Below are 24,813 nucleotides of genomic sequence, written 5' to 3'. Positions count from 1 at the left end.
ATTTAAGGGGGGATATTTATTTTATAAAACAGGCTATTGTAGGTAAGATGAGCTGTAAGGGGGACAAATAGAAAAATACCAGAATTGTCGTGCCTTTCGTAAATGGCATATAAACGTACGAATTCATGCGCAAAATATAGCGCGGCACATTTTTAGATTGTATCAGTTTATTTTATTTTAATTTTATTTTAATCAATTTATTTATTTTTTAGCCCAAAGGAGCGTTAGTCTAGAAAGGCTATTAGTCTCAAAACGGGATTTCGCGTTGAATCACTATAAAAGTCTGAATCAGTTTGCTGCCAACAATTATTATCGCTCTGTATTATATTTAAAGAAATTAAATAATGAAGAATTTGCATGGATGTATGCATGTTTTCTACATTGTGAAAACACAACGGTACAGCTATCAAATTTTGTGTAACATAGTCTTCAACGCAAATATGGACACCTGGAAGCCTGAATTTTGAAATGCTGTTTTTAAATATTTAAAATTTTTTTTAAAAGCCTTTTATCACTTACTTCACACAAACAAGCTCAGATATATGAAATTTCAACATGTGTATCTCATTGTATAATTAGAGTATTGGATTTTACTTTTCTCTTTGATACTGCGTGCACAATATCCTTAAAATAATTTATATTATGTTATTTTACTTATTTGTTTTAATATTTATCATTAAAATTTAATATTATCATTGCTAGTATTATCGTAATTTTGTTCTTTCGTTTAGTGAACTTAGCCTTTGAATAGAATGGAAGAGGAAAAAAAAAAGGGTATATAGATGTTGTTTGAATGTTGAGATGTAGAACACTGATATAATCTCTACTGAAATTAACGTCCATACTTCAAAAAAGTACACATGCTTCATTTAATTTTTCTATCATAAACGATGGTTTGTTAAAAGATATGATTCCCTTTGATGCGTTTTCTGCTATTATAAATCCTTTCCCCCCCCCCAAAGTGAAATGAACTGATAACATTCTTCATTTCTACCAAAAAAAGTAATAAAAGAAGAAAAGAAAAGAAAAAAAGAGAAAGAAAAGCGGGCCTATTGTTTTTAAGATCTTTTGAAATATAAGACAAATTTTTCAGGTTGTATCAAAGTTGTTGTTTCTACCATTTTATGAATTTAGACTGCTATTGAATGATTACAGTTACAAATACAGAGATAATTTTATATTCCGTTTTTCTAAAGTTTTCATGAAGCAATATTTATAACTGTATCGTCTGCAGTTGAGCTTCTGTTATATGGACTGTAGTAGTCCAGAATTCCAATTTTCCGGATCGCTTTTAAACATTATAAAGAAGTAAAATTAAGCTTACTCTTGATTTATGTATTTAAATATATAAATGCATGTATTTGTTATATATATAAATTAATAGAGAGCTTAATTTTATCGAAAATTTATTCCACATTTTCTTGCGGCAAATGGTTTGTAAAATCTTTTGTTTTGTTTGAATCAGTGCTTCTTTTCCAAAGACAAAGTGATTAAACGTAAAGATATAACGAACTATGTAGCGAAATTTTTTTCTCATAATATGCAGTACAAACGTAACAATATGCAGTGCAACTAGAAATATGTGTCTGAAACTAATGATTGCAAAAATAGAGTAAAGTTTTGTACACATGTATATTTTAAAATATTAATAATATATTAGGTTGCCCATGTAAGATACGTGTTGCGTTCAATGTTATTCAGAGCGAAACACATCATCTTAACATTTGAGCAATAAAGAGTTTCCCTTCTAACTCTGGCTACATAAATTATCCGCGCGGATTCTAAAATGATATTCTACAGCTTGAGTTTATCTTTTGAAGTCATCACATCGCCAAGAATTACATTTTTCGCTTGCTTCGTGAACTTATTCCAAAATCTTGTTCTTCATCTAAATTAGAATTTCCTTATCAGAATTCTTTGTGTTGTTATGCGTTAAGTTGATCATTTCTTTGCGTTCTAATCATCTAGACTAGTAATTCAGAATATGTCTCGTAATATGATTTGGTTCGTAATATGATTTCGTAATATGATTCCGTTTTGTAATATGATTTGATATTAGCTTCGTAAAAAAAAAACTTTTATTAGTTTTTATATGGGATAATTTAATTTGTTATATGAGCATTAATTATTTTCCCATATTTAACGAACCATTTGTTAGTGATTTCAACAAACAATGTTTTGTAAATTTCATTTGTGCTGCAGTGGTGAACAACAATTTATTTTATTTGCAGTGTCATTAGGGTTTTTTTTTTTTTTTTTTTTTTTTTTTTTTTTTAGCAGGAGACATGAAAAATATGCATTGCCCCCTCCCGCTATTACTCGAACCTGGACCTCTCGAATACGCGCCAATTGTGCTACCGTTACACTACGAAGGCATGCGGAAAGGAGTGAGAAAATACCTTATTGTTTAATGCAATTCCTCTGCCACGGTAGATTTATTCAAACATTAACGGAATAATAAACAGCCGTATTACGATGTTGAAATTAAGTAATTTTGTATTTTGTGAAATATTTGACATTAAAAGTTGCCCTCGAAGTGAACCAAATGTTATGACAACTCTTCATGCTTGCTCAGAAGACCTTTTGATGGCAGCAAAGAAAATTGCCGATGGAATCTGAATGCGGAGGCATATTATTTGTTGCACAAGTTATTTATGTGAATGTTTTCATTTTCCACCATTGTTTGAAGATCTCTCCGGGGGTTGACTGGAGGGCAACCCCCGGTTTCTGCCTACGACCAGTGCCTAGACAAACTCGACTTCTGGCGTAAATAACCAGTCTTCAGAATGTCTAACCATCGTTTATTCGGTGGTAAGTTCAGGCTCTGCAAGGACTGTATGGTACTGTCTTGTCCGCCTCTTGGTTGTGGGACTTTACATGAATAGATATCGGATGTTGTCCTTGGGGGTTTGGCTCCCTTTGCTCAACACTGGGAAACGATCGGTGTCTAGTATGACTATGTTCTCTTTGTCGTCCACCATTGACTTGTGCTACTTAACCCAGGCTGTGTGAAACAAAATTGTCCGCCTGGATTTAACGGGGGATTATTCCTCTTTGGATGGCTTTTGGGGTGGGGCGTTTAATTGTGTATGGCTTCTTTATAAGCTGAGTCTGGGTGCCCCTTCTTCCTAGTAAACCGCTGTCTGAAGAATTCGTTAGACATCCTAACTTCGTTAGACATCCTTGTCATCTCAACGACAAGAAGTATAGTCTGAAGACTGTGTATCTTATACATAATTCCATACAATAAAGAATAAAGGAATTATGAAGACTCCATTTTTGAATCCCGAGATTCCAAATTCACCATGCTTATTTTGATCTTAAGATGTGGGTATCATAAATGACTTATGCGTAAAGCGAATGTCTTCCCAATAACCTTGTATTGTCTTTAATTAGGTAGCGTAGATTGATTTTCGTTAATGTACTTGACTGACTCATGTAGGAAGAAGGGGAGTTGTGCTTCGAACTGTTTCAACAAAAGAGCTTGATGGATTCGTCAACAGTAACGGTAAGCATATTTCGTAAGTGCACATCTGTATCGCCACCGAGGGAGTGGCTTTTAGAATGGACCAATGAGCTTCTAGCAATTATTTCTGTCATTTCGCAGGACCTTTGCTGCGCTTTGTGCAAGATGGTTGAAAATGTTTAGCCACGCAGTTTCCTGTACAAAATAATTAAAGCATCATGTATATCTTGTGAAAATATGCGGTGCACAGTTAGTGCAAATGTTATAGCTACTAATAAACAAGATTGAATAAATCTTTTCCTTTTGCCTTAGATATCCAAGTAATTCATTCATATTATTATTTAAAATAATAGTGAGCTGCCATGTATAAATAGATGATATACTAATAATATAGATGAGAAGAGAAAATAAATGGAAAATGAAAACTGAATACAACAAACAAATTTAAATGTTTGCTGCTTTTGCTGAATATTTGGAAGTATTTTGCATTGATTTGAGAAGCGGTAATAGTTGTGAAATTTGAACATAAATTCCATTTTTGGAAGCGTATTCTTTGTTCTTCAACTGGGGAGACGTCCAGAAACCTTCATAATTAATCCGGAAACGGGAAAAAGAAAAACGGGAAAATTTTCTACAAAATCTTTGCCGACGTTCCACTCTGCGTCGCATATTCCAAAGAAAAATAATCTCTTTCTTTCTTTCACAGACAAATATCATGATGATTAAATAATGGAAATGGTATGATTTTCTTCAAATTGTTTACCATGTTATAAAATTTATAATGGTAATAAAAATCAGAGATCTGATCTCGTAAATTCCAGTTTAAAGGTTAAAAAAGAGTTTTTTTTAAATTATTATTAGGAATGTATGAAGCTTTTTTACATCATGCTAATTTTTGAATTTATCTCTGCAAAGTTGATGTTGATTATAGCCCTTTATATAAGCCAGGGCTTCTTAAACGTTTTTCAGTGGCGACCCTTTTTTATCACTGAGAGTTTTTTCGTGACCCCAGGATCCCATAATATTTACGAAAATTTTTTGGGACCCCATAAGCATTGCGCAAATCCGACTTACACGTGGCTGAAACTGTCAGTTTTTCACGTGCACTATAATACACTATTGCAGTTTTATGTCATTTTCTAATTTTAAGACATAGAACAATGTGAACATTTTAAATAAGTAACAGACGAAATGACAACGTCACGTGCGAAGCCAGTAAAATGAACGTTTATATTATAAAAGGAACGTGTCGAAACGTTTTCGTTCCATCTTTATCTGTATTGTCTTATCTTTATCTATTTTCAAATACATTGTGTAAAAATATTTGGTAATTTTAAAATTATTATAATATAATAAATTAAAGAAATATCAAAACTGCTAAAATTTTGGCGATCTCCTGCTAAAGATCCTGACCCACAGTATAAGAAACTCTATTATAAGCTACAAGTAATATCTTTTCTCATGCTTTGATTCGCATACCAGTCATGCGTGCAGGGCAGCCGAACTTTGATACATTTTTAGAGTGCCCCCATGCCGCAAAGACGCTATACATTTACAAACATTCATGCCTTCTGCGGGATTCGAACCCTGGGCCTTTGGTACAGCAGCCACGTCACTAACTACTATTCCGATTGGACAGTTAAATAATTCTATTCCCTTGAATTTATTGTAGTAGATTCTTTCGTATTCCAAGAATAATTTTGAAACGATTTTCGTAGAGAGCATTCTCAGAACGGAAATCTAATCGCACACTGAAATCTTAGCTTACGAAATCCAAATACTGTCGAAAGCCTTTTATAAAGCTATCGAAGTTACCATGATTGTATGAAAATTCCGCGAAAAGAAGAAGAAAGATGTGTTGCCCTCCAGACTTAAAGTGTTTGGCGAGTAATTAATTTATCTTGCCATAATTGTGGAAGCTTTTTGCGTGTAATGCGGAATTCTTCTTAATCAAATAGTATGTTTAAATTTCTGATAAAGAACTCAGAAGGTTATAAATATCTTCGGATTGCCGTTAGGAAGCATGTCAAAGTCATTCTAACACAGCAAATATTTTGTGTTTTGAACTTTAGGAAAAAGAATGCGTTAGGCAATCAAGTGATGCTGACTAAAATGAGTTGCATGGATTTGTAGTATCAGTGTTAAGCACAGAAAAGCCTCTTATATAAAACTAATGTTGATGCTAAATTTATATAAAACTAATGCTGAAGCAAAAAGTGTTTGGCTTTTTAAACCTCTAGTGTTTGTAAATGTTTTACTTTAATAAGAGTTAACTACTGTAAATGATATTACAAAGTCTCTTATATAAAACTAATGTTGATGCTAAATTTATATAAAATTAATGCTGAAGCAAAAAGTGTTTAGCTTTTTAAATCCCGAGTGTGAGTAAATGTTTTACTTAAGAGTTAACTACTGTAAATGATATTACATGCAGTAGCATTAATAATAGTAACAGCATTTACATTCATAACCACTTCGCTTAAATATATATTATAGTTGTTATTTTTCTCCAGCATACCTTCCTGGTATTACGGTAGCACACTAGGCACGTATTCGAGAGGTCCATGTTCGAGTCCCGGCGAGGACATTGCTCATCTTTCATGACTCTACAATGGTGATGGTCAATAGTTGGTCATCACCAGATTTGGCGATTGGGTCCCCTAATGGCCAGTAGTCCTTTAAAAATGGGGTATATGAGGTATTTTCTCCCTCCTTCCAGCACGCTTTCCTGGTACAACGATAGCATACACGGCGCGTATTCGAGAGGTTCAGGTTCGATTCCCGGCGAGGGCTTTGCTAATTTTTAATGTCTCCTGTTTCAAAATAACCTAATGGATAATATGGATTAATAATACTGCGGGTAAAAATTCTACCCGCAGTATTATTAATCCATTGTTATGCCATAGCTCTTTTATGATTGCATTTACAGTCTAACTTCGCACGATAAATTATAATTTTTTAAACTTAGACAATAATTATATAATAGATGTATTTGCAATAAGACTTATTTAATAACGTATTAATTAAATTTTAATTAAAAAAATCCAAAATGTATTGATTTTAATACCAATAGAAAATGGCGGCATTCATTGCAAGAGTTTAAGTTAGTTTATAGAGCTAACGTACTGGAGGCAACGTACTACCTGCCTTAGAGAATGTGAAGAATTTTCTCCTTCCTTACTATATGGCTTCGTGATGTAATTGCAAGCACGTCCGACTTGCAGTCGGGAAACCCGGAATTCGAATCTCTGGGAGCACGTTGCTAATTCTTCATATTTTTCGACTTCAAAATATCTAAATAGACTCTACAAGGTAGCTTTCTTACATCACTGTAAGAAGTTTTTAAATCTTGTTCAAACTTCACTTACGGAAACTACAAAACCCCTATGCACCCAGTCCTTTCTATGGCAGAAAACAAAATTGAGGTTTACAGTAATACAATGCTGAATAGTCTTGTTCTGTTAGCTTCTAGTGGCCAACATTTTGGAAAGACTGCACGGGCTTCCGTCCGTTGGCGCTATAATTCCCAACTTTTACTTCTGGGCCTATTCCTGGGGGAGGGAAAAAAATCTGAAAGGTTTCAGATTTTATATTACGTCCAAAGGGGCTTTTTTTAACGTTTTGTGTGTTACCTTTATTTATAAAATATCATGTTCTTCGCACTTAAATGATAAAATTCAATTCAACAGCAATATCACAAATTTTTAAAGAACATATCTTTAGACTTTTTTTTTCAGTACAGTGCTGCCATTGCTCGCTTTGAAATCGTCGAATTTGTTAATCAAATATTAATTTAATGATTGACAAAACATAAAATAGGTATTAAAACCAATTCCAAATTAGGGCTTCCAGATGCCCATGTTCGGTGGAAGATTACGTTATTCAAAATTGGATGACTCTAGGTACCGTTGTTTTATCACAGTGGGAGAAACATACTACATTTATGCAGCTTCTTCATTATTTAATTTCATGAAATTGCACAGGGCGATAATATTTGATGGCAACAATTCGAAAAGTGAAACGGACATTTAAAGTTTTCGACGCAAAATTCCAAAACGAGATTAATAGCCCTTCTGAGCTGACGACCTTTGGGCTAAAAAATAAGATTTCCATGTTTAATTTTCTGGTTGATTTACCTGATAATTTCAAATCTTGTATTAAAAACAGACTACCACATCGCACTTTTTGGGAATTTCTAATTCGTTCACGCATGCCAGAAAATAAAAACGAAACTCTTCATAAAGATAGTGATCTGTATGACTGGATTTAGTAATAAAAAAGATAAGACTATTAACCCCTTTTTTGTTTCCACGTAACAAAGAAAGGAATTCTTTAGACAACTCAATATTAAAGAATAAAAAAGATGTATCGTGTTATTATATCCGGCTATCGCTATCTTCAATTATTTTCTGTGTGAACATTCTTGTATTCTTTCTCCTGGTAATGAATCGCATCCTCAGGCCACTGATTTATCATTAATGAGTTTTTGTTGTCAAGTGTTAAGTTTCAGAATGACCTTCAGAGACGATGTTCTCTTCTGTGCGAAGAACAGATTCAGTATTCAGTGTGAAATAATAAAGAATACATCAAATACGGTGAGGAAAATATTAGACAAACTTAAGATTTATTGTAGTAATTGGCAGTTGTCTTTTTTATGAATAAGACAATTGATTTAATTTTCTGTAAGATTGTACAGCGATTTTTTTTTATAATGTTCACGTGTTTCTTCATATGAAAGTAAATGTGTGTGTAGGCCAAGTTGGATCTGTTACAGAATTTATAAACAGGATTATCAAAATATGTTTGCTTTGTTTTAATCAAAATAAAAACACGTTTTGGACTCAATCAAATGCAGCTATATTTGATTAAATATCGATATTAACTCGAGTTTCCAGTAGATAGGGAAAAAAATAAACAATTACCTAACCCTTTCCAGATCCATCTGGGCGACCGAACGGTAAGATGCTGGACTCTGGCAGTTTGACGCGGATTCAAATCCTGGCGAACGGAATAAACTGCATGGGAATTTTTATTGCTTTTCCCCATTTGTGTCATAAAATACGAGGCACTTTTTCACAATAAATTCTCCACGAAGGTATACCCCATTCAGGCACTTAGCCGTCGTGTGTTTTGCCATAATCCAAGACATTACGTGAATTATAACTGAGCACACGTACCCTTTCTACACACAAATGCCGAAATTAGGTAAAAAATTATCCTACAATTATTAACAATCCTCATAATTAGTATGTTTCATGCTATTTTAAAACTATTATGACACAAGACTGATTATGAGAGTTATGCTGTTTAATTGCTATTTGGAAAGAAAAGACTGGTGTTTGACGATTATGCTGCTTTATTTGGAAACTACGATGACTGCCTATTATGACTATTATGCTGTTTGATGCTTTAACTTCTATTTGAAAACTGTTACGACAATTATGCTGTTTAACTGCTATTTTGAAAGGGAAGATTGGTGTTTGACTATTATACTGCATGACTGCTATTTAAATACTATGATGACTGCCTATTATGAATATTATACTGTTTAACTGTTATTTGGAAACTATTATGACTATTATGCTGTTTTATTATGCTTTAAATGCTTTTTGAAAACTGTTATGACAATTATGCTGTTTAGCTGCTATTTGGAAAAAGGAAGACTGGTGTTTGACTCTTAAAATGGATTGAGTTTCATGAAACTGATATCAGCATCAAACAACAAAGCTAGATTTTGCAGATTGTTAGTAATTGTATCATTTGTTTTTTGTACAAATGCATATTTAAATTCATTTGTAAAAGTTTGTAGAGACATTAGGTAATCTAGAAGAAGGAAACACGAAAAAAATGAGCAACGGCCTCGCCGGGACTCGAACCTTGACCTCTCGAATACGCGCCGAGTGTGCTACTGTTACACCACGAAGGCATTCAGAAAGGAGTGACCCCCTTTTAAGGGCGACTGGAGATAAAAGACCCAGTCGCCAAATCCTGGTGGTGAAGAATTGTCATCCACCCCCTTTTAGTTCTTTCGCCACGATAGAGTCATTAGGATTTCTGAAGTAGGAAACACGAAAAATGAGGAATGGCCTTTCCAGGACTCGAACCAGGACCTCTCGAATACGCGCCGAGTGTGCTACCGTTACAACACGAAGGCATGCGGAAAGGAAGGAGAAAATACCTTATAAGTTCATGAACTGCAGATATTATTTTTGTCTGCAAATATTTTGATTTTAAATAAATACAATTGGTAAGCTGTATTATACTTTATGCTGTTGGTTTCGCTACCACGTTTAACATAATAACACCTTCCCTACTTGATTATTTCGTATGTATGATGTTTTCTTAGTTCCTTAAACGAGACAACAGGAATATTTCCGTTTTCCTTTAGGTATATTTTTGAGCTATAATAAAGGAAAACATTCTTAAAAGATTTATAACTTCAGCCGCTGAATAAAATATCACCGCATTATGTTTTGAAAGGTAAGGCTCTGATGTGTTTGGATTGTGGTTTTTCCTTCAATGCCCGTTGTTGAAGAGTTTGCAGAAGAAAAGTGGTGGTGGAGGAAAAATCACCTTAGGCTATATTTATGCGGGGTTGGTGTGGTGGTGTGGAAGAAGAGTAGCTCAGAAAAGTCATTGTTACGGAGGTTGTTTGGCTGAAAACGTGATGAACGGAGACGTTGGCTCATAGAAATCTGGAAATAATCTTTAAGGATCTCAAAAACTCCATTTCCCTAGTGTATGGAAGTAAAAAGGAGAGGAAAAATAGATAACAAACATGGAATATCAATCACATATCATTTCATCTCGCTTTCCTAGTGGGCGAGATTTGGCAAAGCGGTGATGGAAAAAAAAATATGCCGCTTCCCTATATAAAAATGTTATCTTTTTTTCTAATTTTCGCTTTCGTTTCCCCCCCTTTTTTTTTAATTTTTTTTTTTTTTAATTTTTTTTTTTTTTTTTTTTTTTTTTTTTTTTATTAAATCTGATGTGATCTAGTGTAACGTCTTCTAGAGAAGGCTTTCTTAGACACTCCCATTCCGGGAGAAAAAAAATTCAAAGTCAGTGCCGCTTTAGACATGATCTTGAATGTAATAATAAAATAAGTAGTGATAAACAAATAAAAATTATAAAACCTTGATAGAGAATAAGGGGAATAAAAATAAACAAAACTTGTAAATGAAAACATGCTTGGATCCTCGAGAATAAAATTTAAAAAAATTAAGAAGAAAATAAAAATCTGGTAGATGGAAAAAAAAAAAAAAAGAGTTGCTGCTCTACTTGATAGAGTTGAGAGCTGACGATTCCTGCGCCCAAAAAAGGGCACGCCAAGGATTTTTCGGGAGGTCCTGCATGAGTCATTGCTTGGAGTTGAGAGGATGATAACCCCAGTGGATAAAACGTTGGCGTGGTTTAGGGTTACCTCAATATGTCCGTTATCGCTACATCTATATCCTTTACAAATTATATTTATTGGTCAAAAAATTATGCGACCTGGAAGCAAATTTTTGAAGACTTTGTATGAATTATTAGAATAGAAGGGCTATTAATTTTGTTTTGGCATTTCGCGTCGAAAACTTTGTCCGTTCACCAAGCTTTATCTCCCTGAATTATATTTAAAGAAATTAAATAATGAAGCATATGCAAAAATGTATGTATGATTCTCGCATTGTGATAAAACATCGGTACCTAAGCCATCAAATTCTGAATAACGTAATCTTCACAGAATATGGATATCTCGAAGCCCTAATGTGGAATTTGAAATTTGTTTTATAATTGATTTCGTATTTTGTAACACTTTAACGAATTTTTGATTAACAAACTCAGATTTCAAAGCGAGCAATGGCAACACTGTGCGGGGAAAAAATAAATAAAATAAAAAAGAAAATCTGAAAGGTTTCAGATTTTTAATTACGTCCAAAGAGCAGTTTTTTTTTAACATTTTGTGTGTTTCCTTTATTTATTAAATGTCATGTTTCTCGCACTTAAACCATAAAATTCAGTTCAAGAGCAATATCGCAAAATAATTTTAAACTGAGCATATCTTTGGAATTTTCCGAAACGCAGTCTGGAGATAAAAGTGTTTTTTCTGCACAACGTTGCCATCTCTCGTTTTGAAATTCTTGAATTTGTTAATTAAAAATTCGTTAAAGTTTTACAAAATATGAAATCGATAATGAAACGAATTCCAAATTTCAAATTTGGGCTTTCAGATGCCCATATTCGCAGTAGGATTACGTCATTCAAAATTGGATGGCTCTAGGTACCGTTGTTTTATCACAGTGCGAGAAACGTACATACATGTTACATGTATGCAGATTCTTCATTATTTAATTTCTTCAAATACAACACAAGGCGATAATATTTGTGGCAACATTTTGAAAAGTGAAACGGACATTCAGAGTGATTCCACACAAAATTGCAAAACGAAAACAATAGGCCCTCAGGAGCAAAGCCACTTTGGACTAACATATTTATCTCCAGCGTATTATACCAAAGCCACATATAAAAACATATTTATCTCCAGTATCGAGACTGTGTATCGGAAATTCTAAAGATAAATTAAAAAATTATTTTGCGATATTGCTGTTGAATTGTATAGTTTAAGTGCATGAGAATGATATTTAATGAATAAAGGTAACACACAGGACGTTAAAAAAAAGACCTTTTAAGAGTAATCTAAAAGCTTTCAGATTTTTTTTTAATTTTTTAAAAATTTCTAATAATATATATTACCATATATACCTTGCATATATACCTAATATATACTGCTAAATTTTTAGGAATAAGTCCACTATTGTAAATTATTATAAATATTTTCTAACGCCATATTACGAGATAAGGTACTTTGGTACAAAATAACTGTTAAATTTAACTTTATTTATTTATTTTTGATTTATTGGCAACTGATTAGACAAAAAATAGTATATCTGTCATTTGGGAAGCATAATTTTTTGTTCTATTTTTCTCATTCCCGAGCACGCACAATTAACTTTAACATATTTTTTATAATAGATTTATTTATATTACATATTCGTGAATGTGATTTATTTAATTTTCAGTTTTTTGTTTATTTGAATTTTTACTGTGCGTAGATGGAAATAATTCGCGCAGTATTTGCCGAACGAATCCGTTATTTTAGGAGGAGCTTGTTTAATCGATTGTGGAATCGTAAATTTGACGAAGTTTTAGTATTGCTTGCTTGGTTGATTACGACAGCGCATACTTTAGCTGTTCTGCTTTAAGGTAAATGCTTTCTTGTTGAACTTTCTAGTGGATATTAGCCCATATTCATAGTACACATGGAAAAAATCTCGGAAACGTTATGCTATCTGCTCAGTCGCTGAGAACCGAACAAATTTCGAACTACAACTGTTCAAAAGTCTTACCCATCTGACATTACTAGGTGTACTAGATCTTGAAATCTAAAGCTAGTTCTAAGATTTCTTTGACCGAATGAAGTCCTTATAGCCGAGTTCTAATTATGTTATTTTCGGAAGAAGTTTAAAAGAAATTTCTAAAAGCTTTCGGATTTTATATTGCAACCAATTGAGCGTTTTTTTCATTTACACGCATACCCGTTTCGAGAGCATTTGGGCTAATGTCCCTTTGGACTAAAAATATTTAAAAATAGCATATCGTTAGAATTTCCGATAAACGGTCTTGCCCGATACAGATAAATTTTTTTTTTTTTTTTTTTTTTTTTTTTTTTTTTTCCGTACAGTGTTGCCATTACTTGCTTTGAAATCGTTCAGTTTTAGAAAATATGAAATAGACCAATAAAACAAATTCCAAATTCGGTTTTCCAGATGATCATATTCGGGTAGAGGACTACGTTATTCAAAACTTGATGGCTCTAGGTACCATTGTTTTTTCACAATGCCAGAAGTATACATACATTCATGCAGATTCTTCATTATTTAATTTGTTTAAATATAATACAGGGCGGTAATATTTTTGGCAATAATTTGAAAAGTGATACAGTGCTTTTAGTAATTCAACGCAAAATGCCATTTGGAGCAAAATGCCTTATGGGCTAACGCCTCTTTGGGCTAATTAATTAATTAAAATATTTGGTAAACATAACCCGCAAGGGTTTTCGTTACGTATATAATATGAAATGAAAAATGCTTTTTGGATCAGAAGCAACCTAACCAGTGAATGAATAAAACTTAATTTAGCAGTTTAAGATTTGATTTATTATTTTGTAATGTAATAACTGGTTTAAAGTCATTATCTGCAGCTAAGGATTAAAAACAATATATACCAAGGATAATTCTAATTCAATTAGGTGATTTTAAAACTCTGTCTTCTTCTGCCCCCCTAAAAAATTGAAATAAAAAAGAGTTTTAAAATCACCTGATTGAATAGGATCATCACTCGAGTATAATGTTTTAAATCTTTAGCTGCAAACAATATCTTAACGGGATTTGTACGCTTTTTATAAGTTTTAGACAGTTACAGTAGTAGCTGTTTGATTTTTAATATAAAAAATACGTAATCTCTTTGTACTGCTAATACGTAATAAAAATATTAATAATCTGAAATAATTTAGATTTAGTTAAATCAATTCGCAAAATGACATCGCTGCCTATGCCATTTACTTTGGCGACATTTTCAAATAAACTACTATTTCTTTGGCGAAATTTTCCGACCCATTTGGCGAGGCGATGATATTAAAATTCCATCAAGATGAGGAAAACATCAAGGTGAAAAGAAAATTCTTTTTTATTATTTCGAATGTTTTCGTTTTATTCTTTATCGTTCCTAATGCGCGTTATTCTGGAGGTAAATAAATTAGCGCTAGGTGGTTACCAGTCGCCTGGTAGGTGATAATCATCTTCATCATCTGGAATGATGATCGTTCTTTGTCCAATATATAGAACCCGTATAATGTATGACGTCATCCGGAGGGGGTTGGCCGGTCGATGGTTAGTTAATAAGCGTTCTATCTGGACAGTGAACTTGCCTCTTTTTGTTTGGTCTGCATGTAAACTTTTCATTGGTATTATTATGTTGTGAATATATAATAAAGGGGTAAATAGAGCCGCAAGTTAGTGACTGGTGTTATGCTGTTAGATATGAAGTCTTTTTTCTTCCTTTTTTAAAATCTCTTTTTGTTGACCCCGATGCAGTTACAGTTCTGATTTTTCTTTTGAAGGGGGGGGGGGTAACGTTCAACACGTCTTTCCAAAATTTTTGGATCGTTATGCTACTTTGCGTTGCGCTACTATGCAGTTATTATCCACGTGATTTAGCCAGCGTTGCCATTGCGTAAAATATAAATTTATATCTCACGTTGCTTGACGTAGATAACGAATGCTCACACTTTTGCAGTTTGATAAAGTATAAGGTCTTAAAGTTTTCTATTTTGATCAATTTGTAACTGCTTCACAGACTTAGTGATTTAAAAGCAATAAAAACACTTCTTGATGTTTTAAAACTTTATTTTTGGTGAGTGATATATGTCATCTAAATTAAAGTACATTTTTACTCATAACATATTTGTCCGATAACGGATAAGCATTTACAATATTATTGTAATTAATAAAATTGGTTTTAATGTCGTATATCATGAACACTTTGACGTTTCTTGTATGTCGCGTTATGCTGCCATATCGCTTATGGTTCACGTAGCTTTTATCTTATCATGACGTTGACCTTTTATCTTATCCTGTATGTTTCAGTTTCGTGGTTTGCACCATGTATAAGGTGAATAACAGCCAGTTTCCCTCAGAAAGTCCTCTACGAAGGCACGGAAATATAGATCTCGGGGCTTTGCCATATTCATATAACCTAACTTGACCTCTTAAAGGGTGCCCGTTGGAGTTATGATTTCTTTTCAAATCTGAGAAGTACCAAGAGTCGTAATTTCAAATTCCGTGTAAATTCAAATTGTATTTTTGAGAGCTAAAATTAGCATAGAAAATTAGTTTTCATTATGCGACCAAAAATTTGAGAAAGACGAAAGCAGAAAGAAATTCACTGAACTCATATCCTGGTCAAATAGAATATTTCTCTTTTAGTCCAAAGGTCCCTGAAAGAGTATTGTTTTCGTTTTGCGATTTTGCGTTGGTTCACTATAAATGTCCGTTTCAATTTTCAAACTGTTGCCACCAAATGTTAGAGTTCTGCATTATAGTTGAAGAAATTAAATAATGAAAAATCTGCATGAATGTATGCACATTTCTCGCATTGTGGTAAAACAACGGTATATAGAGTCATCGAATTTTGAATGACGTAATCCTACTGCGAATATGGGCATGTGGAAATCCAAATTTGGAATTTGTTTTGTTATCGATTTCATATTTTGTAAAACTTTAACGAATATTTGATTAGCAAACTCAAGGATTTTCACAGCGAGCCATGGCAACGTTGTACAAAAAAAAAAAAAAAAAAAAAAAATATCTCCAGCGCGCGAGTCTCTGTATCGGAAATTCTAAAGATAGGCTCATTTTAAAACTATTTTGCGATATTGCTGTGTAACTGAATTTTATGGTTTAAGTGCGAAGAGCGTGATATTTAATAAATAAAGGTAACGGACAAAATGTTAAAAAAAAAACGCCCCGTTGGGCGTAATTTCAAATCTGAAACCTTTTTTTTTTTTTTTTTTCTTTACAAAAATTCTTTAGTACTTGTTAACCGTCGTTCTTCAGTCAATCCAGAGAAAAGATGGAGGAAGTTCAAAGACAGTTGCTCCAGAGGACTTCGTGGTGGGAAAACATAAAGAATAGAAAGATGAATAATTCATCAGACTGACGTTTCGTATGGTTTCCTTTCACTCTTGGCTACTTGAGAAAAAAAGTTTAAGAGGAAATTGCCGTTTGCTTTTTATTTTGCTGATAAGTATATGACATGCATTGCCTTGCTTCTAAATATTTGATGCGCCGTGACATGCGTATTCAGATTTGAGGATGTCAACTTTCCGAAATTTATTGCATTTTAAAGTTTTTTTTTTTGGGGGGGGGGGAAGGGTCTGAGCTTTTTGTACTTTTTTATTCGTGGATAAATAATCTCGTGACTTAATGTACATATTTCTGGAGTTTTGCAAGTGATATATTTCGAAAAATTTTATGGGATGCTGAGGATGGCTCGTGCATGGTCAGTAGTTCGTGGTATTGCATGTGTAAATTCGTGTTTTATGCTGAGAAAATGGGTCTATGATTATCAAAATCCATTTATGTTCTTCGAATCTAGTGCATTACTATGCCGGTCATCTGGAATTTAACTCAGATGTATTTCTTGGCATTGACTCATGAGAGGTAGTACTCTAATAACTAAATGGTGAAATACCAACGAAGGAGATCGATAATGGAATATTAAAAAGGAATTTGTGCATTAATAATTTCTTCTAGCTCTCTATCCCAAATAGTATCGAGTAAACTAAATTGATGATCGTAATTATTGTAACTACTACGTCATCCACTCGGTATTGAGTTCAAAATTTCAAATATTATTTCGGCAATTATACTTTTAGCTATGTATTTTTATAGGGTGACTTTGCTTTCTTCTTTCTTTTTAAAGAGAGGTTGGGTTAGGTTATTTAATTATGGCAAAGCCTCGAGGGCTATCTGCCTAAGGGGAGGGATGCCTTCGTGGAGGACTTTCTAAGGGAAACTGGCTCGTATACACGTAACACATGGGGAAAACTACGAAAACGCTCATGCAGCCAGCCCGTTCGCGGGATTCGAACCTCGGACCTCTTTAAAGAGAGAAACTGTGGATATTTTTAGGAGCTCTTCGTATTTTTAGTATGTGTTGAAAAATGAAGTATGATCCACAGAGCGGTAACGAGAAGCGGTATATTGAAGAGAAAGTATTCATCAGATTTTTATCATTGCCTACTGCTTAAATGTCTGGGTACATTTAAGGCTCGCAGTCATAAGTAAGGTGGTCCCGAAGGCGGTGCAAATCTGTGCATCCGCACAGAATTGAAGGGTGGCAGAATTTTTAGAATCAGAGAGGTTGCCGGTCAGCAAAAGGATCAACACTGGGTCATGGATATGCAAGTCTTAGAGGAAAAACTGATGTACTTATGATGTCGTCCCTCGTGGGTCGACTGGGAGCAACCCCGGAGTTCTGGCTGGGTCAGTGTTTAGACAGACTGGACTTCTGGGGAAAAATTTACAGTCTTCACCAGTGTTTCGGTGGTATGTGAAAGCTCGGCAGGTACCATATGGTACTGTCCTGTATGCTCTTTGGTTGAGGCGACGCTACATGATCTGATATCGAAGGTTGTACTTGGGGGTTTGGCTTCCCTTCGTGAACTCGGACTTCGTCGGGGAACGGTCGATGTCATACTATTATTTTGTTCTCTTTGTAGTGGATACGTTGCCGTCCGCCCTTTTGACTTTGTGCTATGAACCCAAACTGTGTGAAACTAAATTATTAACCTGGGTTGACCGGGGGTTGTTATGGCCCCTTGTATCGCCTCTAGGGTTTGGGGCGATTAACTGCGTAAGGCAGCCTCGAGCAAGCTACATCTGGGTGCTTATTCCGCCTAGCGCTCTGTACTTATAATGCGCCGCCCTAGGGGATGATACTGTCTGTCTATCATAAGAAAAGCTCTCGCCAGTTAGTCTGCAACTGTCTGTTAACGTAGAAACGAGTTTTGACCCATTTTCCGTACGGGTTCCTTGAAGATTTACTTTTCAGTTTGCCATCTTGGCGCATTTAAAGATGAATTGACCCATATTTGAAATATACTAGCCCTGTTGCTATAACGACCGCCACCCGCCAGACACTGTGGCGGGAGCTCTTCTCGTAGACAGGTAGTTGGTGATGTTGCCTGCCATACTGAAGAGATTGGATTCGAATTCCATAGGAGGCATGGTTGTTTGTAAATATATAGTGTCTGTGCGACAGGAGGGCACTCAAAATATCCGGCGGGACGAAATCCTCTCGAGAGGCTGGAGGTAGGAGAAGAAGATTGGGATACTCTCGGATAGCCTCTGGAGTGTTCTCCCTCAGAATTCCAAACTGGGCAGAAACTTACTACGTACAACAGTGCCTCCATCACCTATAATACTAAAAAAAGATGCTGGTCTAGCTTCTGTTTGTAACTGTACTTGTAATTTTCGGTTACAAAGCTGGATTAACTATTAAGCAAAATAAGCATCTGCTTAGGGTACCACAAAAAAGTACTCTGAAACTGAAAAAAAGAGTCACCACAGAAACTTCCCCTTACCAGTTATCTCTGTGGAAGTATGTCGCAATCAGTCCAGGAACGAGAGAAAAAAAAATGGGGAAAAATAGCATAAATGAATGTGGGAGCACCAAATTTATTTAATTTCTTACGGTCTCTAAAAGTCTACATCCAGTGTGAAGAGGAGAAGACCAGGAACCGGGTTGCGAAGCGGTGGCTTTGAGAATTCAAAATTAGGTTAGGAAATGAGTTTCATTAAGCGACCAAAGGTTTGAGAAAGGCGAAAACCCAGAATTTCTGTTAAACTCATATCCTAGTCAACTATCATACCTCGCATTTTCCACAAACTCTTCAGAGTTGCTAACATCGTCTTTCAATAAATCCAAAGAAAAGATAAACAAGTTAATGAATGTCGTTTTTGTGCAAAATACAGGAAGTATGTATATATAAAGAAGAATTTTACGAGAATGTGGAAGCTAATGAAAATATCACACTTAAACCCGTAAAACAATTTAAATTTATATAATTTTTATTTCTTCGCTGTGCTACCACGAATAGTATATTCACGTTTTAGTGACCTCGCTAATCACCCACCTCTTCATCTTATGTCAACCGACTGCAGACTGAAATCAAGATCCATTTTCAAACCCTAGATGAAGGTCTCGGCCTTAGCCTTTCCCTCCTGGTGTATGTTGATGCGACAATGGAAACGATGGACTGGCCTTGGAAACAGGTTATTTGCAACGGCCGGGAATCGGAAGCTATCGTGAGAGAGGGAAATTGATATTAATTTTCGTCTTTCAATGAAATTTCTTCATCGCTATGATGACTCACGATATCGTGTTCAAGATGGCTTTCTTACCTCGTTTTATCTAGTGTAAGGCAAATTTAGGTGTTATTAAATATGCTGACCGTACAAAGCAAAAATTGACCTGTTTGATCCTGCCATCATTCGTTACAGTATAAGCGTCTAAAAGAGTGGGGAGATTCGAGTTGTGAAATCAGTCCACGTACGATTTAATCCTCCTCAATCCACTGAATCCCTCCCCTCCCCCTTTTTTTTCCAGCCACATGCCTTTCTTTTAGTGCTCTTACTGAAACAGACTGAGTTCTTGTTTACGTTTTAAATTTAGTTCTCCCAAAAGAGAGGCAGCGAGTCAAGAACACAATACTGAAATGTGCATATCATTGGTCCGAAGTTGGGAGCTTTTTATTTGCGCATATGAGCTCTTTATTGTGCCAAGTACGTGTCTCAGTGCTTATTTATCCATATTCCTTGCCCTCAACGCTCAAAACTGTTGAAATTCTGCTTTTTTCGCTGCTTAGTCTGGACATTCGCTGCTTGCTTCCCTATTGTACTAATGAATTAAATCCCAATAAAGGCTAGTATAATTGATCTGATTATGCTGTGTGTCCAAACGGGCAATTTCTCTAAGAGTTTTCAGTTTTTTCTTTGCTTCTCTTAGAACAGTGCTTTCCAGTCATTTCTTTTTACCCCCAAAACTTTCTTCAGAAATTCCTTTCTTGCCCAGGCTGTTAAGATTCTTCTACCCCCTTCCACCTCTAGAAGTAATAGCACTTCTGTGAATTATTTTCATCATGAACGTCTATTTATGGCGTTTTTTATCCGTTTTTTTAAAAAAAGAGTCTTTTATTCTGCCATTACGTACAAATTACATGCAAAACATAGTAGTTTAAATGGATTTGAGAGCTTGCAAAATAGATATTTTCGTTGAAATATGATACCCGGAATTTTTCGAAATTACAATACTTCCTTTACTTCGTACAAGGAAGTAAAAAGACGGATAAGTTATATTTCATTAATTAATGCAAACCGTAAATTTCAACAAAGAAATTTAAGTTACTGTCCAAAGAAAAAAGCATTAAAATCGAAACTTAATTAAATAATTCACTTAACTTAAAACTGAGTTATATCACATTGTTTGTAAACAAAATGAAAGCCAAATGACAGTTGCTGAAAGTAGGAAAAGTCTTTTGTTCGTCTTTTTTGTTACATATGTGGTTCCATTTGTAATTTATCTCTAAGCTTTCTTGCTGACCCGGAACGCAGTCATATATAATATCTCAAAATCTTTCTTCTGCTTCCTTCTGACGGAGAAACAGAAATATATCAAATTGGACGTGATGGACGTTCATAACATTGCTTTGAGAAATAGAAGCATGTGTTTCAGAAAAGGATGAATTGTATGAGAGCAACATCAAAAAATAAAATTGATGTACAACGAAGCTTTAAGTGAAAGTTCTAGTACTGTCACTGTATACATAATTTCTTGCATTTACATTCAGTCTTCTGATAGCATTTGTCCTTTTGTGAAATCTGTTTCATTTTAAATTGCTGATTTGGAATCGTCAACAAATTTTCTTCTTTCAGACTTCGCTTTCAGATTTTCTTTCTTTTTAGCCCAAACGGCTATTAATTTCCTTTTGGTTGTGGCATTTCGCTATAAGCGGCGTTTCACTTTTCAAATTGTTGCCACCGACTATTATCGCCCTGTATTATATTCAAAGAAATTAGATAATGAATAACCTGCATAAATGTATGTATGTTTCTCGTATTGTGATAAAACAACGGTACTTAGAGCCATCCAGTTTTGAATAACGTACGTCTCCACACAAATTTGTGCACTTGGCAGCTCAAATTTGCTCTTTTTTTTAATTATGTGTGCTATTTCTGTTGAATTGAATTTTTCGGTTTAAGTGTAAAGAACGTGATATTTAATAAATAAATGTAACACAAAAAACGTTAAATAAAAGCCCCTTTGAACGTAATGTAAAATCTGAAAACTTTCAGATTTTGTTAAGCATAATTGTCTTTATTTATAAATTTTTAAAAAGAATATTTCTGACTAATATAGTTTCATGAAATGTTAAACATTCTTTTTTGCTTCAGTCTTTTATAAATATAGGGCCTTCGAGATTTTCATCTCGATAAACAACTCAAATTCTCATTATGTTAAATATTTCAATGAATATCATACCGCAGAAAAATTTAGAGATATTTTAAGCTGCTTGTTTTTGTTTTATATTACAGTTGTTCTTAAACACTGCATTTGTATTAATTAAGCTCGAGAAATTAAAGATATAGGAAACATGTACACTGCGAAAAAAAATTGGGACAGTTCCATATCTCTTGTTCTACTGGGCCGATTGACGAAATTCAACTTGCGTTTTTCATGTCTCGAAAGCGCGACTTAGAATATGTATTAGATTTATATATAGCATTGTTCTAACATAGGTATTTTAAGATACAATAACACGCCGAACAAATATCGATTTAGAAGTCAAACAACAAAAATCAGCGTAATATTTTCAAATTTTCACAGGACTAGTTTCGATGGTTTTATCGAACCATCATTCTCAGCTGCAAAAGCGCAAATGAACGATATAAGATAAGAAAACCTGGACAGGAGATAAGCTACTGGCGCCATCTGTTGATGAAACAAATACTAAAACATAATTTCTTTAAAGGCTGAAGGCAAAGATGGATTGTAATTAGCGTCGTTAACTAGAACTAAAGATTTTTTGAATGTAAAATGCCTCTAGAAAATCCAGTTCACCAATGGAAGATGTTTTTTGAATAATTTTGGCAGCAGAAAAATTGAAAGTGCGATTTTCGAACCAACAATGTTGGGCAACAGAAACTTCTGTATTTAATTTTTTCTAACATATGCCTCATGTTCCTTAACTCGAAATTTTAAGGCTCTCCTAGTTTGGCCAATGTAAATTAAGCCACAATAGCAAGGAATCCAGTAAATACCCCAGGAATTCATATCCGGAATGGGGTCTTTCCGGATATGAATTCGTTATTCATCTGCCATCTTCGATAGATGGCTCTGTGTTCGTTTTCTCTGTGTTTTGCCCGTTGGTTTCTTTATACACATGGCTACTTCTATTCCCTTCTTCCCCAAAACTTTCTTCACCTAAACAATAGTTTGGTTTGGTTTATGTTGTTACGGCAAAGCCTGGAGGGCTATTTCCTAAGGTCAGGGATGCCTTCTTGGATGATTTTCTAAGGAAAATTGGCTCGTATACACATTACAGATGGGGAAAACCATGGAAACGCCCATGCAATCACCCCGTTCGCGAGCTTCGACTTCGGACCGAACTAGCAGTTTTCAGTAGCTTTACCGCTGGTAGGCGCCCCAAACAATAAAGCTCTTCGTCTAATTGGCATCAAAATCAACAGAGTTTTATCCAAAAACCTACCTCAGTCTCAAGTTACTTAGCTTAAAATTATTACTTCTAGATCTTTTTATTATCATTTAGCTTCTATTTGCTGCTTTTTCATGAGTTTAATATTAAATTTTGTGTGTTAAAACTGAACATTCATTTATCGTGCATTGACGTCGTAAGAGATGTTTTAGCTTATACTTATTTGGCTTTTTATCTTTCAGAAAAAATTCGAATAAATGTGACAAAGGTTTGGAAGTGGAAGATACGGATTCGGAGCTGAGTAATGACGCCATGGCCACTCGTAGCCAAGCTAAAATGTCTCTTCTTGGCAGTACCTCTTTCTGCTGTGCCTCGGGTCAAAAGGAGGACTATATACACGACGCAAAGTTGGTACCAGCTTCTAGACCGCCGAAGAAAAAACCGCCAAATATCGTTGCCAAGCGAGAACCTGGACCAGATCCGTCCACGCCAAGCAGCCCGCTGGTCGCGGCTGGGAAAGGATACTTAGGGAGAAATCGGCGGATGAAGGTTAATCAGGACAGCCTAGATGGTAAGTAATGGAGTTTAATGATTCATGTACAGATGACACGGTAACACGTAAGCCCTAATTTGTATGTGCTGTAATTATCATGTAACGATCGTCCGAAATGGTCATAAATTTTCAATCTGCTTTCTTATTTTTTCCTTTCCCAAACTTTCTTAATATGTTCTTCGACGTCTAGTTTTATGTTTGAGCTGTTCTTTATTCGTGAAGTCTTTACTTTTAGGATTAAAACTGCATTCACTAAAATCATAACTTATTCGAATATCTGAAAAATTTTGTCTTTTTCCTGTAAGTCTACTGTGTATTTAGTGTACAATCAAAGCTGGACTTCTTTTTTTTTAATCAAAAAGGTGAGGTAGCCCAGAAGGGCTATTAGTCTGGAAACGGCTAATCACTTTTTAAATTGTTCCCCCCAAATATTATCGCTCTGTATTATATTTAACGAAATTAAATAATGAAGAATCTGCATGAATGTATGCCTCGCATTATGAAAAAACGACAGTACCTAGAGCCATCAGATTTTGAATAACGTAAAGCTCCACCCGAACATGTGCACCTGGATGCCCGAATTTTGAATTTCGAATTTGTTTTATTATCTATTCCATATTTTGTAAAACTTTAACGAATTTTTGATAAACAAACTCAACGATTTCAAAGCGAACAATGGCAACACTGCGCGAGGTTGGGGGGAATTTAAAACCAGCGCCCGAGACAACCTTTCGAAAATTTTAAAGATATGCTTTTTTTAAATATTTTGCGATATTGTAGAGTCATTAGGATTTTTGAAGTACGAAACACGGAAAATGAGCTATACCCTCGCCGGGACTCGAACCTCGACCTCTCGAATACTCGCCGAGTGTGCTACACCACGAAGACATGCAGAAATCAGGGAGAAAACTTATTTGCATGACTGCAGAGATGAAAGATGCATGGACACTCCCCCTTTTAAAGGACGACTGGTTATTAGGTGACCTAGTTGCCAAATACTATTGGCGAAGAATCATTATCCACCACCTTTTAGTTCGATCACCATTGGAGAGTCATTAGGATTTTTGAAGTAGGAAACACGAAAAATGAGAAATGTCCTCTCCGAGACTCGAGCCTGGACCTATCGAATACGCTCCGAATGTGCTACCGTTACACCACGAAGGCATGCAGAAAGGAGGGAGAAAATACTTTACAATATTGCTGTTGAATTGAATTTTATGTGTGCGAATAACATAATAAGTGCGAAGAACATTTATGTGTCCGAAGAACATTTAATAAATAAAGGTAACGCACAAAACATTAAAATCGCCTCTTTGGGCGTGATAAAAAATTTGGAAGTTTTCAAGTTTTTTGCGTGGTTTTGATTTATTTTTTGTTGCTTGTCGTATTTTATTGCAAGATTTTTTTTTATTTATGGAAATTAAAATACCAAAAACATTCTATTTAGAAAAACTAAGCAAAGAAATTACTTTTTTA

At 34.7% G+C, this 24,813-nt stretch overlaps 1 protein-coding gene across 2 annotated transcripts in view; it reads left to right on the top strand.

Annotated features, from left to right (window-relative positions):
* The window catches only part of LOC118191550 (uncharacterized), a 731,912-nt gene that overhangs the window by 352,385 nt on the left and 354,714 nt on the right, over positions 1-24,813 (top strand). For both annotated transcript variants that reach the window (XM_085814069.1, XM_085814068.1), the window contains exon 2: positions 23,027-23,355. In XM_085814069.1, the coding sequence (XP_085670195.1) occupies positions 23,027-23,355 (329 nt within the window). The remainder of the gene's footprint in view (positions 1-23,026; positions 23,356-24,813) is intronic.

Source organism: Stegodyphus dumicola, chromosome 3 (assembly GCF_044657685.1).
Source record: "Stegodyphus dumicola isolate Sdum_Otavi_A_Nest chromosome 3, ASM4465768v1".
Taxonomy (NCBI): domain Eukaryota; kingdom Metazoa; phylum Arthropoda; class Arachnida; order Araneae; family Eresidae; genus Stegodyphus; species Stegodyphus dumicola.
Note: the sequence above shows the minus strand (reverse complement) of the source record. Positions and strands in the feature narration are given on the sequence as shown.